The sequence below is a fragment of the Cricetulus griseus genome, chromosome 2 (assembly GCF_003668045.3).
Source record: "Cricetulus griseus strain 17A/GY chromosome 2, alternate assembly CriGri-PICRH-1.0, whole genome shotgun sequence".
Lineage (NCBI taxonomy): Eukaryota > Metazoa > Chordata > Mammalia > Rodentia > Cricetidae > Cricetulus > Cricetulus griseus.
In genome coordinates, this window is record NC_048595.1 from 282,991,023 (window position 1) to 283,009,529 (window position 18,507).

Below are 18,507 nucleotides of genomic sequence, written 5' to 3' on the forward strand. Positions count from 1 at the left end.
ATTAATATCATTGTTTTGGAACATCGACCTGGTAAGGCAGTCCTATTAGGTACTTGAATCTGATTGGCTGTTCTTAAATAGCTAGAACAAAGGATGGAGCCTGTGTAATTAACTCCTGGGCTCAGAGTGCATTATTTGCTGTGACTAAAACTGAAGATGTGAATCCATTCCTCCATTTAATATTTATGAGACTAAAGCCATTACTAAAATTTTAAAAATGGATTTTGTTTCCTTACCAAAATAGCTACAGATGAATAAGGAACACATCCTAACAGAGTTCACAGTTTCTGAAATGAATGTTTCCTGGACCATTTTAGTGAACCTAGATAGAGAAGTACTAACCACCAGATAATTTGCTTTGTTTGTTTCAAATTCATGTAGCTCATACATCAGTTAAAGAACAAAATTAAATTATAACAAAGCTGATTGTGTTTCCAAGATGCTTGCACAGGACACAGTTTTGATACAAACTTAAGCACACACTCTGTAGCTCATTGTGATTGGCCAAGTTGTAACAAGCTAGTATGTTAAAAGTTTAGTGATTTATAATTTGGAAACTGTGTTTAAATATAAATGTCAGAGGACAGGACAGAAATGCACTGTTGACATGAACACTTCCAATCAAATGTTGCAAATATTTTGTGTAGGGGCATGATAAGTTGACTAAAGAGGAAATGAATTGACTTTATTAAACACATTACATTAATTATATGTAAATGGATCAGCCACTTTCTTTTATAACTCCAGGCTAATGCTCTAGATAGAATTGGGATTTCCTAAATCAGAACATGAGATCATGAGATACTCTTTAAAAATTAAGTTTGTACAGAGTTTTGTAGACAAAATTACCCAATGCCTGGGTACACACAGGCATAAGTCCCGGGAAGAGTCTCATTCAGCAAGTCTAACACATGAACTGGTCCCCATGTGGACAACTGAAAACAGGTCCCCATTTCCCTCACACTGGGAGCTTTGATGACTGGATGACAGTCGTGAAGTACAGCAATTCAGTTTTAAAGGACTAATAGTGTTGAAACTAAAAGGTGTGTGAACTCACACACACACACACACACACACACACACACTCCACAAAACCCTTTTTGTAAGTAATAAAGCTCCATTACTAGGGTTGGGGTGTTAATACAGGGAACCCTCCCAAAGTCAGAATTCGAAACAAATTCCAAAGAATCCAAGTAGATATTTCCAGGTGCTGGTGAAAAGCTCCACACCTCAGATCCAACCTACTGGATGAAGTGGTGTTTTTACACTTAAATTCAAAGTGGAACTCTGTCAGAGCGCTAGAGACTCACGATATAGTTCTGCAGCAGCAGCTCCACGGACTCTCGCCTCCCATATTTGATGATCCAAGACTTCAGCTTTGACTCAGCCAGGACCAGCAGGGAAAGCAGACGGTACTTCAGTTCCAGAAACTCCATTTTCATTAAGTGCAGCTCGGATGCGGAGGACACAAAATGAAACCTAGGATTAGATGGGCAGAATTCACAGGATGTAACTAATAGTAACCGAAGGAGGCTTGCTGAACCTGTTACACTGTAGCCTTCTAAACTCTCCCTGCTCACGGTCAGGGGATCCGATGCCTTTCTTAGCTCAAGGTTTCAAGGGGGAAACAGGGTTGATTGAAGCCTTTGGTTTGGTTCTCTTCCCTGCTAACACATCTCTCATCTGTTTCTTTTATAAGCTGTTTTTGCAATGTTACATAATGTTCCTTACAGTATTGAATAAAAATACAGCCTATGATGAAGAAAGCGTTTCTGTGATCTGCAAGCTGTGGGAACATTCCAACTTGCTCTCCCCAGTTAATAATATATTAGAATGTTGGCACTCTTAGCATCTGTGTGGGAACCCACTTTGCATTTACCAAAGTAAGCGTCTCTGTTAAAATTATAACAATTCATTTCGGGAAAGAAAAATGTGAAAGAAAAAAAAGAGAATACAAAAACACCCATCTAGCATTTTATTTTTTAAAAAGCCTTCATATAAAATCGGACTCTCTCTTACCTCTCAGCCATGTCCTCTAGCTGATCAGGAGGCATTGGGATCCCATTGACAGACCTTGTTTGGTAGATTTCATGGAACGCTCTCTTGTGGGCATCTGTATTTTGAAGCAGATCCTAATATACAATTTAAAAAAAAATTAAATGAGGAAACGTGTTCCCAAGAGGCTGAGAAGCATAATTTTCCGGCTGTACTGATGAGTCAATGTATTCAACAATTTGTCCCTGCCACCACCTTCTCACGCAGCCAGCGCCTGTCACGGGCTTTTACCTAGAACGGCAGTGACAGTAGAGAAGCCACTCGGCTGGAGCTGTGTCTAGTAACCACGGCATCTTTAAACACACATGACACTCGCCCAGCAATGCATTCAGACCTCTTAAAGGTGTAAGATCCAAGGACTGTGTAATCACTGTTAAAAACAATCATTTCAGTGTTTTGCCTGGGGTTTGGAGATGCAGGGGTTTTTGTTTGTTTGATTTTTTTTTTTTACCCCTGAAAACTAAACCGAACAAACTTAACCCCTTAATGGTAACAGGATTTAGCTTCCCTACTATTATTTTCAGCTTGAAAGTGTGAAGTCTACCTTAAGTACTATGTGCCAATTACAATATACTTTGAAAATATGGTTTGATTAGAAAATTTTTCCAAAAGTACAGGAAACATCCTCCAGCTAACAGAGAAGAGATCAAGAACAATGTTTATTGATGTTGTCTCAATGTTATACAACAGCTTTCCATTTCTTCAGGTTAATATGAATCTTTATTTGTCTATTGTGTATTTGTCCATCTACACACTTATTTATAAAAAGAATACATCTTTGCTGCAGTCCAAGTCTCTCTCTCTCTCTCTCTCTCTCTCTCTCTCTCTCTCTCTCACACACACACACACACACACACACAATGGAAAGAGTGGGGTGAATGAAGCTTATGTCAGATTTCCTCACACTTGGTCTATTCCCTATAGCAGAATAAATAATGGTGTGTAAGTTAAAAACAAAAGTAATTCACCAAGAGGATCAATTCAAATTAATGTTATGTTTCTCAACTATTATCCACTGGTACAGTGGAGGAAGAAGCAGGGAGACAAAAGACACATACTTAAATTAGTGGACAAATAAAAAATACAAATTACAATGTAAGAATCTGGGCCAGTAAGATGGCTTATCAGGTAAAGGCTCTTGTCAGAAACCTTGACGACTTCAATTTGATCCCTGAAACCCACATGGCAGAAGGAAAGGACTGACTCTCACAAGTTGTCCTTTGACCTCCACATGTACACAAGTACATAATTAAATAAACAAAGAAGTCATCATCCCTGCTCAGAGTCATCTGACACAAGCGACCTTCGTGCCGGATGGAGTTCTGCAGTGAGATCCGACACACCAAGGCCCAGTGACAGCTCTGCCTCCAACTGCTGGTCTGGTGGGACCCGGCACGCCCAAACACTGCTGACATCAGGGTAACAGTGACAACGCCATCCACGAAAAGAGGACCGACATCAGAGTATTGGATTTGTTTGCATCTACCAGAAGAGAACCTTGGTCCCACACCCACCAGGAGAACAAGAAACTCTTGCTACACACACCAGAAGAAAGGATGAGAAGAGGACAAGGTAAAAGCACATCCAACAACAGAAAACCCAATATGACACCACTAGAGACTAGGAACCATACACCAGTAAGACCTGAACATCATGATGCGATGCAGATGAACTAGAAGAGAATGACCTTAAAAGCATCTTCATGAAAATGATAGAGGACCTCAAAGAAGACATGAGAAAATCCTTTAAAGAAATGGAAGAAAAAACTAACCAAAAAATACAAGATATCAACAAATCTCTCAAGGAAACAGTTCAAGACCTATAAACTGAAATAGAGACAATAAAGAAAGCACAATCTGAGGGAATGCTGGAAATAGAAAAGCTGGGTAAATGATCAGGAACTACGGATGTAAGCATAACCAACAGAATACAAGAGATGGAAGAGAGAATCTCAGGAGTTGAAGACACACTAGCGGAAATAGATTCATCAACCAAAGAAAATATTAAGTCCAACAAATCCCTATCACAAAATATCCAGGAAATATGGGATACTGTGAAAAGACCAAACCTAAGAATAATAGGCAGAGGAGAAGGTGAAGAAATCCAACTCAAAGGCACAGAAAATATATTCAACAAAATCATAGAAGAAAACTTTCCCAACCTAAAGAAAGACATGCCAATGAAAATACAAGAAGCCTACAGAACACCAAATAGACTGAACCAAAAAAAAAAAAAAAAGGTCACCTCGCCACATAATAATCAAAACACCAAACATACACAACAAAGAGAAAATATTAAGAGCAGCAAAGGAAAAAGTTCAAGTAACCTGTAAAGGCAAACCTATCAGAATCACACCTGACTTTTCCTTGGAAACTCTGAAAGCCAGAAGGTCCTGGGTAGATATTCTACCTACACTAAGAGACTATGGATGCTAGCCCAGACTACTATACCCAGCAAAGCTTTCAATCATTATAGATGGAGAAAACAAGATATTCCATGACAAAACCAGATTCAAACAATACATATCCACCAATCCAGCCCTGCCCATACACCTCTTCAATATTCTACTTGAAGTTCTAGCTAGAGCAATAATACAACAAAAGGAGATCAAGGGAATACAAATCGGAAAGGAAGAAGTCAAACTCTCACTATTTGCAGATGATATGATAGTCTACATAAGTGACCCGAAAAACTCAACCAGGGAACTCCTACAGCTGATAAACACCTTCAGCAAAGTGGCAGGATACAAGATTAACTCAAAAAAATCTGTAGCCCTACTATATACAGATGACACATTGGTGGAGAAAGAAATCAGAGAAGCATCACCCTTTAAAATTTCCACAAACAACATAAAATACCTTGGAGTAACACTAACCAAAAAAGTGAAAGACCTGCACCATAAGAATTTAGAGTCTCTAAAGAAAGAAATAAAAGAAGATACCCAAAAATCGAAAGAACTCCCATGCTCTTGGATAGGCAGGATCAACATAGTAAAAATGGCAATCTTGCCAAAAGCAATCTACAGATTCAATGCAATCCCCATCAAAATCCCAACACAATTCTTCACTGACCTTGAAAGAACAATTCTCAACTTTATATGGAGAAACAAAAGACCCAGGATAGCCAAAACAACCCTGTACAATAGAAGAACTTCTGGAGGCATCACCATCCCTAACTTTAAGCTCTATTACAGAGCTATAGTCCTGAAAACAGCTTGGTATTGGCACAAAAATAGACAGATAGACCAATGGAATAGAGTTGAAAACCCTGATATTAACCCACACACCTATGGACACCTGATTTTTGACTAACAATCCAAATATATATGCTGGAACAAAGAGAACATCTTCAATAAATGGTGCTGGCATAACTGGATGCAAACATGTAGAAGACTACAGGTAGACCCAAGCCTTTTGCCCTGCATAAAACTTAAGTCAAAATGGATCAAAGACCCCAACATAAACCCAGCCACACTGAATCTACTAGAAGATATAGTGGGAAATACCCTTGAATTAATCGGTACAGGAGACCTCTTCCTGAACATAACACCAGTAGCACAGACACTGAGATCAACAATTAATAAACGGGACCTTCTGAAACTGAGAAGCTTCTGTGAGGTAAAGGACATAGTCAGCAAGACAAAACGACAGACCACAGACTGGGAAAAGATATTCACCAACCCCACATCTGACAAAGGGCTGATCTCCAAAACATACAAAGAACTCAAGAAGCTATTCTCCAAAACACCAAACAATCCAATTAAAAAATGGGATACAAAACTAAATAGACAATTCTCAATAGAGGAATCTAAAATGGCTGAGAAACACATAAGAAAGTGTTCAACATCCTTAGCCATCAGGGAAATGCAAATCAAAACAACTCTGAGATACCATCTTACTCCTGTCAGAATGGCTAAAATCAAAAATACCAATGACAGTTTATGCTGGAGAGGATGCGGAGAAAGAGGAACAGTCCTCCACTGCTGGTGGGAGTGCCAACTTGCACAGCCACTTTGGAAATCAGTATGGTGACTCCTCAAGAAAATGAGAATGAGTCTACCACAAGATCCAGCAATTCCACCCCTAGGCATATACCCAAAAGGAGCACATTCATATAACAAGGACATCTGTTCAACCATGTTCATAGCAGCATTATTTATAATAGCCAGAAACTGGAAGCAGCCTAGATGCCCCTCAACCAAAGAATGGATAGAGAAAATGTGGTACATTTACACAATGGAGTACTACTCAGCAGAAAAAAACAATGGAATCTTGAAATTTGCAGGAAAATGGATGGAACTCAAAGAAACCATTCTGAGCAAGGTAACCCAATCACAAAAAGACAAACATGATATGTACTCACTCATATGTGGACCTGCTTTATGATACATAGTAGTGACCGTGCTTTATCAGAGCTGTTTTTAATGATGTTGCTCAGAATGGGTTCCTCCCAGATGATGATTGAGAAGCTAATTAAAAAAAAAAAAAAGGTGCCAAGTACCACTAGAGTAACAGAACTGTGCTGTTTTCTGGGATTTTGTTTTTTACTCTATTGTTGTTGTTTTTTAAATGGAGTGTTCTGGATGTCTCTACAATTTTATTCAAGTGACTGCCGAAACTGGAAAAGCTGTTGCTGCTATTGATGCATAACATACTGCTATTATTGGTCTTTTTATATAAATATAAATATATATATACATAAAAATAAATAAATAAACAAAGCAATACAGAACTCATAGATGCTTAAATGTATAAGAGAAATATTAGTGTTGTCAAAAGAGCTCAGTCTAAACTATTTGTCTTGATATATTTCTCTATGTTTATATTTTTGAAATTTGTAGATGTATCACACACACACACACACACACACACACACACACACACACACACACACACACATTCACAAGTCATTCACACACCAGATGGTGGGATCTTTGACCCCCAGAGAAAATAGGAGACAGGGCTGTTTTCAGAACAGCTGTCATTGGTGAACACTGTAGTCACTATTCCAGCTTTTTGCCAACACACCTCCACGGCATATGGTCTTGGTTGAAACTGCCCTCAACCAAGGAATTTGTACCTTAACAGTTACCTCTCATCTGTTATACCTGACAGTTTTAAAACCCAGTTCATTAAGAAAATTCTTTTTTTTCTTTTTTCTTTTTTTTTTCCAGACAGGTTTTCTCTGTGTAGCTTTGGAGTCTATCCTGGCACTCGCTCTAGAGACCAGGCTGGCCGCGAGCTCACAGCAATCCACCTGCCTCTGCCTCCAGAGTGCTGAGATTAAAGGCATGTGCCACCAATGCCCACCTATCATTAAGAAAATTCTTGACAAAATAAAGAAAATACAAACATTTCACACATATGCAAAGGAGTTTCTATAGCTAACGTACACTACTGGTTCCTAAGAAGTGCCCGATTACCGTAAAACATCTAGATACTAAGCAAAACACAATATGTTAATTTCACTGGGCTTACAGGCAATGCAACTGTTTAGGTCTCCAATTCATAGCAAAATCTGTTCCACAATGGATCACAGACTATAAGCAAAAACAAAATATAAATATCCAGACTGTCTGGGGCAGACATTAACCCAACATATTGGGACACTGGACTTTGGTATGTGAACAAGATGAGACACAGAAAAGGGATCTCTTCAAAGGAGTTAGAACCTCTGAAGGAAAGATAAAGTCAGCTGCCTCGAATATACTAGGGGAGAGTAAAAGCCACCAAGGTAAGGGACTAGCCACCAAGAGGGACAACCAGGGAAACACAGAAACACAGAACTAGGATAATGTCAGCCATTCCATAATGAATGGTAGTGTGTAAGTTAGAAGGAATCCTATTTCTCACAGTGATTTTCAATATTGTTAAATGCCTATGGTTGAGCTTCAAGGATGACCACAGCATACTCATAACATAATTTCAACTCAGTAGAGGGAATGCTGTTGAGGACGTGAAACAAGCTATGCTGGGTGCAATGGTGCTACCTTCTATGCCAGGACCTGAGATTGCTGTCAGACTGAATCTGAGCCAAAGAATGAGAATTTGTCTCAAGAAACCTAAAAGAAAGAAAGAAGAGAGAGGGGGGGATAGGGAGAGATGCTAGGAAAAACAACAGATAAGTACTTCTCTTTATAAACAGCAAAAAAGTAGGAAAAAAAGCAGAAAAGGGCAAAAAGAAAATAGTCAATGGTTTAAAAAAATTCTGAGGTACAGAATATGCTATGAATAAATATAAAGTGCATAACTTTGTATGACAATGGACTGACATTGTCAGGTTAGAGGGATAAGCAAAAGCAGTTAAATTGAGAGATAAGATAGCATATGTGTACATGGATGGGGAAAAATGAAAAAAGGAAGCTTTTTTGTTTTTTTACAAAAAAAAAAATAGCTGCATCTAACCATTAGGAAAATAGGAAGCCTGGAATTTCTAGAATGCAAAGCACATTAGGTGATACTAACTAGAAGATTTCATAAGTAATCACAATAAGTAACAAATGTATTGATGATCAGAGTCCCACGTTAATAGAAGATACATTAATTCAGAACTTGAATGTACATAGCAAATGTCAAAACATATAAAAACTGATGAAACAGCATAGGAGGAGTTGATCTTGGGTGTGCGTGTGGGAGAGCAGGTCCTGCTCCTCATCAGCTCCAGCACTCTAGAGAGTTGGTCCTGTACCTCACCTGGGCAATGTGCAAGAGTTGGCCCTGGTTACATGGATGCAGAAGAACTGGCCCTGATGGTGTGGGCGCAGCAGAGCTGGCCTACCTCCTCAATGGCTGGACTCAGAGCAACAGTAGGATATCTGAGAGGAGTCCCTAAGGATCCAGTATTTATAGTGTAGCAGAAGTCAGGGGCCTCAAACCAGACCATTGACTCATTGCAACGGACATTTGCAAGTAAAGTTTGTGGGACAAAGGGGTATACTGCATGACACATTGCAGCTTCCATGGCAAGGCTGTTTTTTTTTTTTTTTCTACTTTCCTTTGGGGGAGGTTACGGGTAGAGGGCAGATATGGAAGGACTGGGAAATAAGTGGTATTGGGGTACAAGATGTGAAATTCACAAAGAATCAATAAAAACATGGGGAAAACATAATGAATATATAGCATAGGAAAGGAAGATTTACATTGTTGTGGAATTATCAACACACCTCAGTTGCCAAGATGGAGCAAAGGGAACAAGTGGATTCCACATCATAGAGTAAGGGAGATCTGGTGAAGCCCCAAAGAAGATGAGGAAGACAGAATCAGGAATTCAGTGGAGAGAGAAAGCTCCTTGGGGACGGCCAGGCAAATAACTCATGGTGGAATACACTTGCCTATGAGGTAATCATTACAGTGAGGTTTCACCAACCTCTTACTTAAAATTAAAATGTTCAACCTTCCCTATCTTTTTTGTCTCCAAATTTTTATTGCTTATTTACTACTCTGACTACTTTTATCTGCATGCTTTCAAGACGAGTCGTGTAATGAATGTCAGAGATCTGTGTCTCTCTTCATGCATAAGGGCATATCACAATGTTCTGAACACTACTTGGTGCTAGACAGATGCTCACTAAAAGTCTATTGAAAACCAGGAACAGCTAGAGAGAGGTAGGAGAGTAGGGAGCAAAGCAGGAAGCCAAATGAAAGAAGGGTTTCACAGACACAGAAGTACTTTGTATAAAATGTCTGATGGATGAAGAATGAGGAGGGCTAATAGCTGGCCAGTGGACAAGAAGGCCAACCTTGTTCAACTCAGTGTGGGTCATGTGGTGGTGATGGTTTATTACAGTGTTTTTCAGACAGAACTTGGAAATCAGAAAGGAGACACAGAAAATTCTTAAAACCATATTCGTGTAAACAGAATGAAGGTGTTTGGACAATAGCTGGGAAGGCAGGTAGGGTGAAGAAAAGACTTAAACCGAGACGGGGGAGAAACTCCGCCTGTCCGTGTGCACATGTGTGTATGTGTGTTGTTGTTGTTGTTGTTGTTGTGGAGAGATGTAGAACCCAATGTGGAGAGATGTAGAAAACAATGGAACAAGGGAGATATAACTGTATATCCTTCAGAGGAAGGAGAGGATAGTTTCTAAGACTCATAGGAGTGGCTGGCCTTGGTTGGGAGCACAGATGGTTCATCTATAGCAACAGAAGTGAGGATGGAGTATTTGGGCACAGATGCAAGTAAGTGGGTTGATGTATTTGTGGGAGCTTGCTGAAATTCTTTTCTGATTGCTTCTATTTTTCTTGGAGAAATAGGAAGTGGTGTCATCAGCTGAGAGTGAGGACAGGGAGGAGGTGTGGAAGGCTGAGGAGACAAGGTATGAAATAGATGTCCCAGAAATGGAGAGGGCTTGGAGTTTGGAAATGCCTTGTGTCTGCTACACAGCATTGGGAGCACAGTTGGGTTAGTCACTATGTTGGAATGTGGGGGATCTCCAGCCTCATCTGCTGCCTATGTGGGGGCATGGTCTATGCAGAAACTGTTTTTAATCTGTGATATATTTTTAGCAGACTAGTAAGAAAAGGAGGGATATGGATATTGGAGTTGAGGATGTGTCCAGTGAGTGACTTTTATGAACACTCAATTTAAACAGCACAAAGGGAAGGATGAAATGAAAAGGAAGGTAATAGAGTCTAAAGGTAATTAAGAATTCCCTTGCTCAGCCTAAACAGAGGTGTGGGGGGTGGAGAGGTGCCAAGATCCTGCTTCAAAGAGAAAATGAGACAGACATAGTAGACTTCCTAAGGGAGGCCTTACCCTATCCAAAGAGCAGATGACAAGTGGGGGGGAGCAGGAAGAAAGGAGAGAGGGAGAACGAGGATTGGAATGTTAAAAAATAATTAATAAAAAAAGAGAGTAAAATGAAGTACAGGGTCCAGATAAATGAAGACTTGCTTGATTGGAGAACAGAATGCTTTATAAAGAGTTGGGGAGGGTTCCAGCTACTGAATACAATGACAGGATAGTATGATGGAGAGAGTAGAAGGGGCCAGTCATGGCACAGGATCACCAGAGAAGAGAAGATGAAGGTATTGAAAGGCCACAGTAGTTCGGAGATCATCTATGAGTTGTTAAACTTTCTAATTATCATGCCAGGAATCATCATCAGGAAATGAAACTCTGGAGAAGGAGAGAAAATGACTTGAGTAGGGTTGATAGTACAAGGAAGCTCAGGAGATGGTGGGGACAGAACACCATCTTCATGATTCCTTAAGACTTGAAATCCTTGCCTTGCCAACACAGTTTGACTCCTACTAAACTGTTCATGTGCAACACCTTTGGGGGCACATTTAAAGCTTGGAACTTAAAACAATTATGTGGCTTTGAGTAAGGCATTTATTTTCTCCCTGCCTGTAGTAAATCCATCTACAAAAAGAGGATGGTACTGCTATGTGAAGTCCTATGTTAAATGTTCAGTAAAGCTAATTACTTAGACTGAAACATGGTTAAATCCTTCATAACCTCCTGTAAGGGATATTTTCTCTTTCTAGATTACTGAGCATTAAGTTGTCTAGAAAACAGAAAGGATAACACAGTATATAATTAATATACTCTGATAGACATATTAGTTAACTTTAAAAATATAATAAAAAAGAGGGCAATTTGAGAGATCCGCTTCCATCTTCTGGCTTCCACAGGCACACACACACACCACACACATACAAACACACACACACACACACACACACACACACGCACGCACGCACGCACGCACGCACGCACGCACGCACGCACGCACGCATGCATGCACACACACACATACACATACACAGAGAGAGAAAAAAGAGAGACATGCACAGAAACATAGAAATAAAATAAAATAAATCTCTAAAAGCTAGATAGTAAAAAGAAAATACCATAGAACTGTACATAAGGAGAATTAACTGCAATATACATTTTTACAGACTACTTAACTCCGACTTGTAAACTCTGGATATGTAGTAAAGAAAATGTGTTACATAAATATATTTTTCATGTGTGGCAAGTTCAGAAAAACAAATTCTAGGTTTCCATAGCATGTTTAAGTTTTCTGAAATCAGAATTCCTTTTTAGACTGGAAAGGCAAGATAATGCTTCAAACATCCTGTGTATATACACAGAATCTCTACCGTTCTTTTCTCAGGTTACTGAATCTCTGACTGAGACAAACAAGCCACTGATTTTGTGCTGCTGAGAACACTTAGAATTTTAATTAACAGAGATCCAAGCTTCCTGTCTTTGCAGCTCAGTTTATTGTTAAGTACCTAATCAGTATATTCTGAATACATCAGAATTGATCTCATATTGTAATTATTCTGCTTTATGACTATGCTACTCTAAACACCTGCGGCCAGGCCTATTGAAAGTCTACCTCAATAAGAACAATCCCTCTGTGATTCACCCTGAACTGGGCCTTGACTCCTTTCCTACCTGCCTCTGTATCCTGTTGCCTCACTATTGCACTCTGGTTTTCTCATTGTCTCTTTCCCTCCTTATCTTATATCCTTATCTTCTCCACCACTCATTCCTATGCATCTTCCTGCTTCCCATTATTTCTAGTTATTATGTCTTGTTTATCAGTTTGGGCAGATGGTTGGGTGGCTAGCATAGGCATGTGTGCTCTCTCTCTCTCTCTCTCTTGCTATCTATCATTTATCTATCTATCATAAAAGATATATCTCGATCTATCTCTCATCTATATCTATCATCTATCTCTATCTCTCCTCTATCTACTATCTATCCCTCATCCATCCATCCATCTATCTTTCATCTATCATATATCATATATCTCTATCTCTCCTCTATCTCTGTTTATCCATCCATCAATCAATCCATCTATCATCTATCATCCATCCATCTGTCTTTTTATGTGTCATCCATCCTCCTCTCATTGGAATGGCTCACATAAGTCAGTGACACACACAGAAAAGCATGTGAACCATCCAACTGAAAAGTCATTCTGTGGAACATTTACCACCATCTGCGAAATCTTCTAGATTGTTGTAGTAAATGGCACACTTGCTTTTGCTCCAGGCTCAACATTTAAGTACATAAATAACAGTCACATGGTATTTGTCATACCTCCAGTTTGGAGGCACCACCTTGTCTACAATATGCTTCTGTCTCCCAGGACTGGAAAGATACCATGGAAGGGACCTTTGATGGACACTTCTCCACTTCACACACAAACTCACAACTCATGCACATTCTACATTGCATTTAAAATTCAAAGGTAACTTCTTTTGTATCAGACACATTAAGTTAGAGTACTTTCAGTTGTTACATATTTTATATGAAGTTATTATATAGAACACATATTTACTTATTAATGTGTCAGAGTTTAGAACCTTTCTCCCATCTATTTTATCACATGATACAATGGGCCCAGTGCTTCTGACTCTGAGTGTGTGATGTGTCTTGAGCTTTACTGCTAGTGTAGTGATTTTCCTAAACACAAAGCATAACATTGATGGTGAAGATGCAGAAAAGGGGAAAGTCTTACATAGTGTTGGCTATGATTATAAATCAGTGCAGCCATTTTTAAAGGAGTAGGGAGTTTGCCAAGAAAAATCTAAAATAGGAATTCCAGGGTAATATGGAGGAACAGTAGCTTATTGTTGTAATCCATGAATGGGAAGTCAGGGCAACAAAATAATCCAAAGAGTAAAATGGAGAAGGAGTACTAAAAATTAAGAGAGGGGTCAATGGAGCAGGAAAAAGCAGAAAGTAATGGAAAGACAATAAAGAAAGTAGCTCCCAGTTCTTTTTTACTTTATTGAGCTATACATTTTCCCACTCCCCTTCTCTCCTCCCCTCTCCCATTCCATCCTCCCCATTGCCCTCCGTAATCCCAATTTATTCAGGAGATCTTGTCTTTTTCTCCTTCCTAGGTGGATCCATGTATGTCTCTCTTAGGGTCCTCTTTGTTACCTAAGTTCTCTGGGGTTGTGGCCTGTAAGCTTGTTGTCCTTTGCTTATGTCTAATACCTACTTGTGAGTGAGTACATATTATATTTGTCTTTCTTGGTCTGGGTTACCTCACTCAGGATGGAGCTCTCTAGTTCTGTCCATTTGACTGCAAATTTCAAGATACTGTTTTTTTAACTGCTGAGTAGTACTCCATTGTGTAAATGTACCACATTTTTCCTTATCCTTTCTTTGGCTGAAGGGCATCTAGGTTGTTTCCAGTTTCTGGCTACTACGAATAATGCTGTGAAGACCACGGTTGAACCAATGTCCTTGTGGTGTGAGTGTGCATCTTTTGGGTATATGCTCAAAAGTGGTATTGCTGGCAGCCCTCCATTCTAACCCCAAATGTGTGGGTTGGGACAGTGGGCAAAGCCTCAACCATAATGTACCCCCAGCAGGGTTCCTAGTCCTTGATGCAGGAGAAGTAGACAGTCTTCTCAAGCCTTAAAGTCACTGTGGGTTTTGGTGTGGCACTGAGTGCTCTGTGTATAAATCAGCATCAGGAAGCAAAGCCATTTAGCCACTAACCACATCTGGAGGGCTATATTGAAACTGAGTTACCCTCTCAGACCTGAAAACAAGGAACAACCATGGAGACTGGAAGACATCCTTTTACAGTGACAGGGTGGGAGATGCTACAACAGGTGTTCACAGAGAGGAATGTGGGGAAGCACAGAATGAGAAGTATAAGTCTCGGGGAGCTTGGGCTGGAGAGAGCTCAGTGATCAGGGCTTTTACCTTCTTTGTTCCTTGATGGTTGCCATGAAGGCCGAGGGCTCCAAGCAGAGGCAGACAGGATATCACACACACACACACACACACACACACACACACACACACACACACACACACACACACACGTGCATGTTCATGCCAGGGCCGCCTCACTACCATGTGTTACATGGTGCTTAGCACGACTAAGCTTTGAACAATTGCTTGATTTTCCTAGCAGGTGGTTGTGGGCAGGATTTGGAAGTCCTAAAACTCAGAGAGAAGATACTATGTCCCCTCCATTGAGGATGTGTCCTGTCTATGGTCCTTGCTCTCTGATACACTTGGGACCCCCTCCCCCCACCTTTGGCTTGGATGTGTTGTTTGCATGTTCACACATTGGGGCATTCTGGAGTGAGTAGAACCCTTCCCAGAAGACAGGTCATGGAGGTTATTTGGACCAGCACAGTTCCCAGTCCCCAAAGAAAGCTAGCTTCTAAATAAATGCAGCCTGGAAGTGACAACCAACTCTTGATAGGCTATGTGCTCAAGCTATATGACTCACAACTCCTCTGCCCAAACTTAGCGGGCTCCAGTATTAGAGGAGATGGAAAATGGCTTTTTAAATCTTCTGTCTTTAAAAATAAACAAAATTTAAAACAAACAAAAAACAGGCTTTCTTCCCTTTTTATTCATGTTAGTATTCTTTTTATAGCATTTTGTTTTGAAAAAGCCACTCACTCTTGCTATTCACCATCTTGCCTGTTCAACTTGATTTCTGCATTTTCCCTTATTTCTAATCATACTTCTGCAGCCTGTCCTTGTCTTTCTCTTCACATACTATTCTGTTTTTCTTAAACCCACTTTTTTTTTACCCTTCCTTGTCTCAAAGACTACTATTGCCTTTACTTTTATACATATGTAGTTCTGTTTATATTATTTATTCTCCATTATCTGCCATTTTCTTCTCTGCAGTTCTTGGGAATGAGAATTCCTGGAAACACACTGTAAGCCAAGACCGATTGACTAATTACAGCTACAGTGGTGTGGAGAGGTTGGGTTGCTGCTGGTCCAGAACTTAATTCTACCTTATCTTGGACTAGCTTGGACACCTACCCCCCTTAACTCCATGAATTGCCATTTCTTGCCACCTCTTTATGGGACATTCTGTGAGTCATAGTTTAAAAAAAAAATCTGGGAATTTATCAACTTGCAGATCAGTAGCTTCCACAAAGCCAAAAGCTAAGAATATTACCCAAAAGCATCTGAGGTTGTAGGAGAGACTCTCCCATCTTGCTGTAACTTGCTTCTCTGATGTTTCCATCAATGTATTTTTAAATGCTTATATTTATAACTCTCTTTGTTCTGTTCCTATAAAAACTCTATGAAACTGGAACATGGAACCTGGGGTAGCCTAGATCCATGCTTCTAGGCCATGGTCACTCAAATGTGGCTCCAGAACAACCCATCTCTGACTCTCTTTGCAGTGAGAGCTATGTATTTTATGTTGACAGTGGAATAGTAACTAGCTTTAATGTACTGTTACTGTGTTTCTTTTGTTATTTCCCCTCTCCCCTCTTGGTCAAGGGAAGGCCATAGATGGAGCCAAGAACTCCACCCTTGTGTGGAGCTGTGACTTCAAATATGATTTCAATTGTATTTCCATGTGGGATTTCGTTTGATTTTGCTGTCATGGTATTTGTTCCTTTTTTCTAGGTGGTACTTATATTGAGTCCTCAAGAAGAATCTTCTCAATAATAATACACCCATATGGAATTAGAGCAGATATTCCCCACTCCAAAATAGTTGTATATGAATTGCAACCTAGAAATATAAGAAATACAAGAGCAAAGTAACATGATTCCTCCAAAATCCAGTTGCAGAGAAGGAGGACAAGATGGCTGGGGCACAATTAAGATACCAAACTTACAAACGTGTGGAATTTGAAAGCAAAATCAAGCTTTAGACTAAAGACATGGGGACCTTATCCAATGAAACAATAGCAGAAAATAAATGTCCTCAACTGGAGCTGGGAGGATAGACATCTGAATACATAAGGCATTTAGATCCTAGATAGACAGAACCAGAGAAAGAATCTCACTACATTTTATTATAAAATGATATCATTATGAAGCTTAGAAGGAATCTTGAAAATTGTAAGAGAAACCCCTGCTAACTTACAATCTTCCAGAAGGAAGCAGTTTTCTCAGCAGAAACCTTAAAACTAGGAGAGGTTAGCCTGAGATAGTTCAAGCCTTTAAACAAATAACTGCCAATAAAGATGATTGTAACCAGTAAATCTATCCTGCAAAATTCAAGGCAGAAGTAAAAGTTTCCCACCAGGTTAAAATTGCAGAACATACTTAAGAGAACAATACATAAGAAAAGGAAGAAATATATTCACCACATGAAAGAATCAAACATAATTAACTCACTAACCTATAAACCTGGCAAGACAAAGAAATTTAGCACATACCTTTCAATAATTATCCTAAATGTAGATGGTTTTAATTCTCCATTTAAAAGACTCTGCCTGAATAAACATATTGAAAAACAAGTCCCAACTATTTTTTATCTACAAAAAAACTCTCCATACTGTCAAAGACATACAAGGGCTGAATCTTGTCTAACAGTGCTTCTCAGAAGAGCCATCACATAATTAACAAAAACCACTACTCCTTTGAGATCTTGGCCAGGTTGTTCAAGAGATTCCAAAACATTACAGCCTATTGCTATTGTGCTTGGTTGTCTTCCAGGGGTGGAAGTTAAGTCCCTGTTGTTGAAGACACCATGCACTTCAGACACAGGGTCTCTGGGCCACCTCCCTGAAGAACAGCTTTGATGATACTTTCAAGGGTGTGAAGCAACCAATTGTCCTACCCAGTTATGATGTCTATGAATGACAACAACCAGCTTGGCACAGTAACCCTAAGGATTCAGTAGTGGCACACATACCTTGGTGGTAACTAATAACTCTCAAATTGGATTTAAGGGCCATTAAACAATAGGGATAGCATGCCTAGAACTGGAAACCTAGTCAGCTACCTGGGGCTAGTAAAGTCAAGAGTCTTGAAGGAGATCCATCACTTTCCTAAATCAACACAATCCCTAACTTCATTCAAAATTGCACCCTTATCTCCACAGATAAGTGTAACTCTCATACCTCCTTGAGGAAACATCTCTTTGCAACAAAAGGAGACCACTACAGAAAACTACAACCAATCAAAATGCAGAGTTGCAGGGCCTAGTCCCAACTGATACAGCTATAACACAACTCCCCCATCTTAGGTTCAGGGATCATTGAAAAGGAGGGGAACAGAATTTTAAGATCTAAAAGAACCAGAAGTTATCTGTGGAGTTGTGTCTCCTAGAAATGCCAGAGAAGCTACGGCTATGATGTCTCATCCAACATGGATGCCTGAACACAAGTTGAATAAGGACACCAAGAGGCTTCTTAATGTGGAAAGGGGAAAACTCACAAGTCCTCAACCCTAGACAAAGACCTACAGGCCACTAAGGAATGCTAAGAGCTGGAGAAATAGTCTTCCCCAGGGACGAGCCCACCAAGGAGTCATACAATACCAAATGGTCAGCTCTGAAAACATACACATACAATTAGCTTTATAAGAATTGAGCAGGCTCTATTTATATATTTAGGAACACACACACACTTAAAAAGAAATACATAGACTTAAAGTGAAAAGATGGAAAATAAACCTAAATATCTGACAAATCAATATTATACATATATACATACACACATGTGTGTATTATATATATCTTTCTTTTTTGGTT

At 39.6% G+C, this 18,507-nt stretch overlaps 1 protein-coding gene across 1 annotated transcript in view; it reads right to left on the minus strand.

Annotated features, from left to right (window-relative positions):
• The window catches only part of Syne1 (spectrin repeat containing nuclear envelope protein 1), a 453,101-nt gene that overhangs the window by 321,908 nt on the left and 112,686 nt on the right, over positions 1–18,507 (minus strand). Inside the window, exons 13-14 of the mRNA XM_035440411.1 lie at positions 2,020–2,132; positions 1,311–1,479 (exon numbers count right to left, since the gene is read on the minus strand). Of these exons, the coding sequence (XP_035296302.1) occupies positions 1,311–1,479; positions 2,020–2,132 (282 nt within the window). The remainder of the gene's footprint in view (positions 1–1,310; positions 1,480–2,019; positions 2,133–18,507) is intronic.